The sequence below is a fragment of the Carlito syrichta genome, unplaced genomic scaffold, assembly GCF_000164805.1.
Source record: "Carlito syrichta isolate Samal-C Ts95f unplaced genomic scaffold, Tarsius_syrichta-2.0.1 Scaffold287716, whole genome shotgun sequence".
In the NCBI taxonomy this organism is placed as follows: domain Eukaryota; kingdom Metazoa; phylum Chordata; class Mammalia; order Primates; family Tarsiidae; genus Carlito; species Carlito syrichta.
In genome coordinates this window covers 24961-28510 of record NW_007231812.1, presented here as the reverse complement: position 1 = coordinate 28510, position 3550 = coordinate 24961, and the positions used below count along the sequence as shown (strand labels likewise).

The 3550-nt window shown below is 41.5% G+C and overlaps 1 protein-coding gene across 1 annotated transcript in view; it reads left to right on the top strand.

Annotated features, from left to right (window-relative positions):
- The window catches only part of ZRANB2 (zinc finger RANBP2-type containing 2), a 38723-nt gene that overhangs the window by 22260 nt on the left and 12913 nt on the right, over positions 1-3550 (top strand). Inside the window, exons 4-7 of the mRNA XM_021709918.1 lie at positions 106-223; positions 451-503; positions 595-703; positions 1971-2053. Of these exons, the coding sequence (XP_021565593.1) occupies positions 106-223; positions 451-503; positions 595-703; positions 1971-2053 (363 nt within the window). The remainder of the gene's footprint in view (positions 1-105; positions 224-450; positions 504-594; positions 704-1970; positions 2054-3550) is intronic.

The following is a 3550-nucleotide window of genomic DNA, read 5'->3' as shown; positions in this document are numbered from 1 at the left end:
CGTCCTGCCCTGCGTGTCGCCCGGCGGCGTGCGACTTGCCCTCCCCGGACGGAGAGGTCCTCTGGAGGGCCTCGAGGGCTTCCCCGCGGCCTCCCCGGCCGTGAGGGGTGTGGCGTCAGGCCCCGCGCCCGGCGGCGCGAGGGGATCCCGGGGTCGTTCGCGAGACGCGCTGCGGCGCGGCCTTCCAGGCCCAGGTCCGGGCGGCTTCCCCGGCATCGCGCAGGTGGGATTCCTTCTTCGGGTTTGTGGTTCTAGACCTAGTTTTTAAACTGGATTTCCGAGTCTTGCGTCTTCTGCTGAATTTCGAGTTTTGGGCGTTGACGTTGCTGTTCACACGGCTGCGGTGGACGAGAAGTTCTGAGTTCCCGGTGTGTCGGGGAGACGCGTGGACATTTTAAGTTGCGCGCATTTACAAGAAGTCTTTATGAATGCTCCTTATTGTTCTTCCAGATGTGGAAACGTGAACTTTGCTAGAAGAACCAGCTGTAATCGATGTGGTCGGGGTAAGTGTCTAAGGGCGATTCTGTTAGGATGGCGTACACGGATCATTGCTTTTTTCCCCGGGTTTACGTTGCGTGGCTTCTCTGTTTTCAGAGAAAACAACTGAGGCCAAGATGATGAAAGCTGGGGGCACCGAGATAGGAAAGACGCTTGCGGAGAAAAGCCGCGGCCTCTTTAGCGCCAACGACTGGCAGTGCAAGACGTATGTGTTTCCCGTTTTTCTGCACGCTTCCAGAATGACATGTCCCGCCGCTACTTGTTGATATTGCTGCTGTTAGTCATGCTGACGAGCCAAGGCCGAGTAACCTTTTAAATAAATGGTCTGTGGATTGTTATTCGGTCTGTATCTCACATTTAAGTACAAAATATAACGAAATTTTAAATTATCTTTTTGCATTGTTCATGGTAACACTAGCTGTTAATAGTTTAAGTATGTATACCATAGTACATGAGATAACCACAGGTGGGGGGTACTTAAAAGTACTGAGGCTTGCTTCTTTCTATTGAAACACCCCAAACATTTTTAGCCTCAATCATTAGTTTGAAATGCACCACAAAATTCATTTTGCTTGTTTACAAAGTAATGTTAGAAGTGTAAGTTGCGTGCCATAAGTAATTATTCCTAAGTAGGTAGGTTTCTTAATAGTCTTGATTTTCAGGTTGAGATTTAATTCTGTATTGACTTTTCAGACTTCCATCTTTTCTCTATGCAGATGGATTCTGTATGTATGAAAGAGGACTGAATCAGGAAAGAGCCTAACATAAATTTGTGATCCCGTAGATACTAAATTTATATTGGAAAATATTCCAGACACGGATTGGTCACTGGATTTGATTTGGTGTGGAATTTAGTGCTTAAACTGATTCCTCAAAAAGGAAATTAACATTATTTGGAGAGTATAGCTTTACTCTTCTTTGAGGTGAATTCAGAAACTGAGAAATTAATGGACCCTTTTATTTAAATTGATTGTTTTTTTCATAAGACATCAGACTCTCTATGCAGGTGGTGTGTCCCTTATACTAAATGCTTGGGATCAGAAGAGTTTTAGATTTCAGGGTTTTTTTTTCAGATTTTGGTTCAACATCCCAAATGCGAAAATCTGAAATTGTCTAGAGGGCATTTCTTTTGAATGTAATGTCATAGTTCAGAAAGTTTTGAATTTTGGATTTTCAGGTTCAAGAATGTACAGTCTATGGTTTTAATTTGTCATTTATCAGAATTACAAAGGCACTCTGCATACTGTATAGGTTTTGCTTCTCTGCTTAAAAGTTCAGTCTGTTTTAGGGACCCATATTTTCTCTTTAATCCAGTGTACATTTTTTTGTTTTACATTACCCATTATCAAATATTTCTTTATGGTAGTGATTTCATTCTTGTTTTTGTTTTAAAATTCTAGAATGTCTAAAAACTTATTATTTGTTTAGCATTTTATCATAGCACATTAATTAGGTATTTTTCACTCCTAAAGTTGCAGTAATGTGAATTGGGCCAGAAGATCAGAGTGTAACATGTGCAATACTCCAAAGTATGCTAAATTAGAAGAAAGAACAGGTAAGATGACCGCATTTTAACTAAATGATTTTTCAAAGGACTAAATGTTAAATTTATAGTTTTATTGCCTTCACATAAGCATACAGTAATAACAGGATTCTGTTTATTCTACCTTTAATGTTTTTTACTGGTTTTATTTATTTATTTTTCCCTCTTGTACACAGAAATCTTTTCATAATCTCACAGTTTATTAAAGAAGTGTTCCCTTCCTGATTTAGATGCTTGTTTGCTTGTTTTTGAGTTGGAGTCTCACTCTTGTCACCCAGGCTGGAGTGTGGCACGCTAATGGATACTGCAGCCTCAACATGCTGGGCTTAGGCAATCCTTCCACCTCAGCCTTCCAGGTAGCTGGAACTACAGATGCACGCCACCATGCCTGGCTAGGTTTTTTTTGTGATACATCGTAGAGACGAGGTCTCACCAAATTGTCCAGACTGGTCTCAAACCCTCAGACTTAGGCAGTCCTCTTGCCTCAGCCTCCCAAAGTGTGGGATTACAGGCTGAACCACCACACCTGGCCTGTTATTAATAATGTTACAGTGTCAAACCCTAGTATGACAAAAAGGGCACACTTTTTGAAGTGTTCCTCTAAAGCTTAGGGAATGATTCTCAAACTTGGCTATTCATGAGAATCATCTGAGAAACTTTAAAAGCCAAGATTCCAAAGCACAGAAATGTCAAAATTCTTTGGGGCTGGATCCCCAAAATCTGCAGGTTGTTTGGGTGGTTTTTGGCAGTCATTGGTAAATAATAGCTTGCCACTGGTTTTGTGTGTTGTTAGTGGTGAAATGAAAAGATTTACATCATGTAGTTTTCCCATTATCAGCAATTAGCCCAACCACATTATTTGTATTCTTCAAATCTGGTTTTATTGCTCAACTGCTCATACAGCACATGATCAAAGGATTCCTTCTGTATATAGCCATCCTGTCAGATTTAGACCTGGTAAAACTACTTCTCTGTTTTGCTTTCCTCCCTAACTTCAGACTACTGTTACTGTCTGTTTAGTTTCTGGGAATCAGAGGCTCACTGTTGAGTCCTTTGGACCTAGTTCTTCCAGACTACAACAGAAAGTCTACTTTTCTCTCCCCTTGCTCCACCCCCACCCCTTTTAGATTCTATTCTCACTTGTGAGGACGTGGTAACCTAATAGCCTCAACTTTGTTTTTTTCCTTTTTCAACCTTCGTTATTCTCTGGAAATGATTTTGCCTTTTTACTGATTGGGAAGGCTAAGACCTTCTGACAGGAGTCTCTCTTTTCCTTCTTTCTACTTTGTAGGGTCCTCGTCTTCCTATCAGGATTCCTCAAGATGCAGTCTCTAGGCTTGCTTGCTTCCTAGGTGTTTTCTTCTAAGCCCACAGTTTAAGTAGCCATCAGAATGCCACGATACCCAAGCTTATGGCTCTAGTGCAGACTTCTTTGACTCCTGTATCTAGCCGCTATTCAGCATTCTCACGTAAATGTCAACCTCATTCTGTCTAAAGTGAATTTGTGAC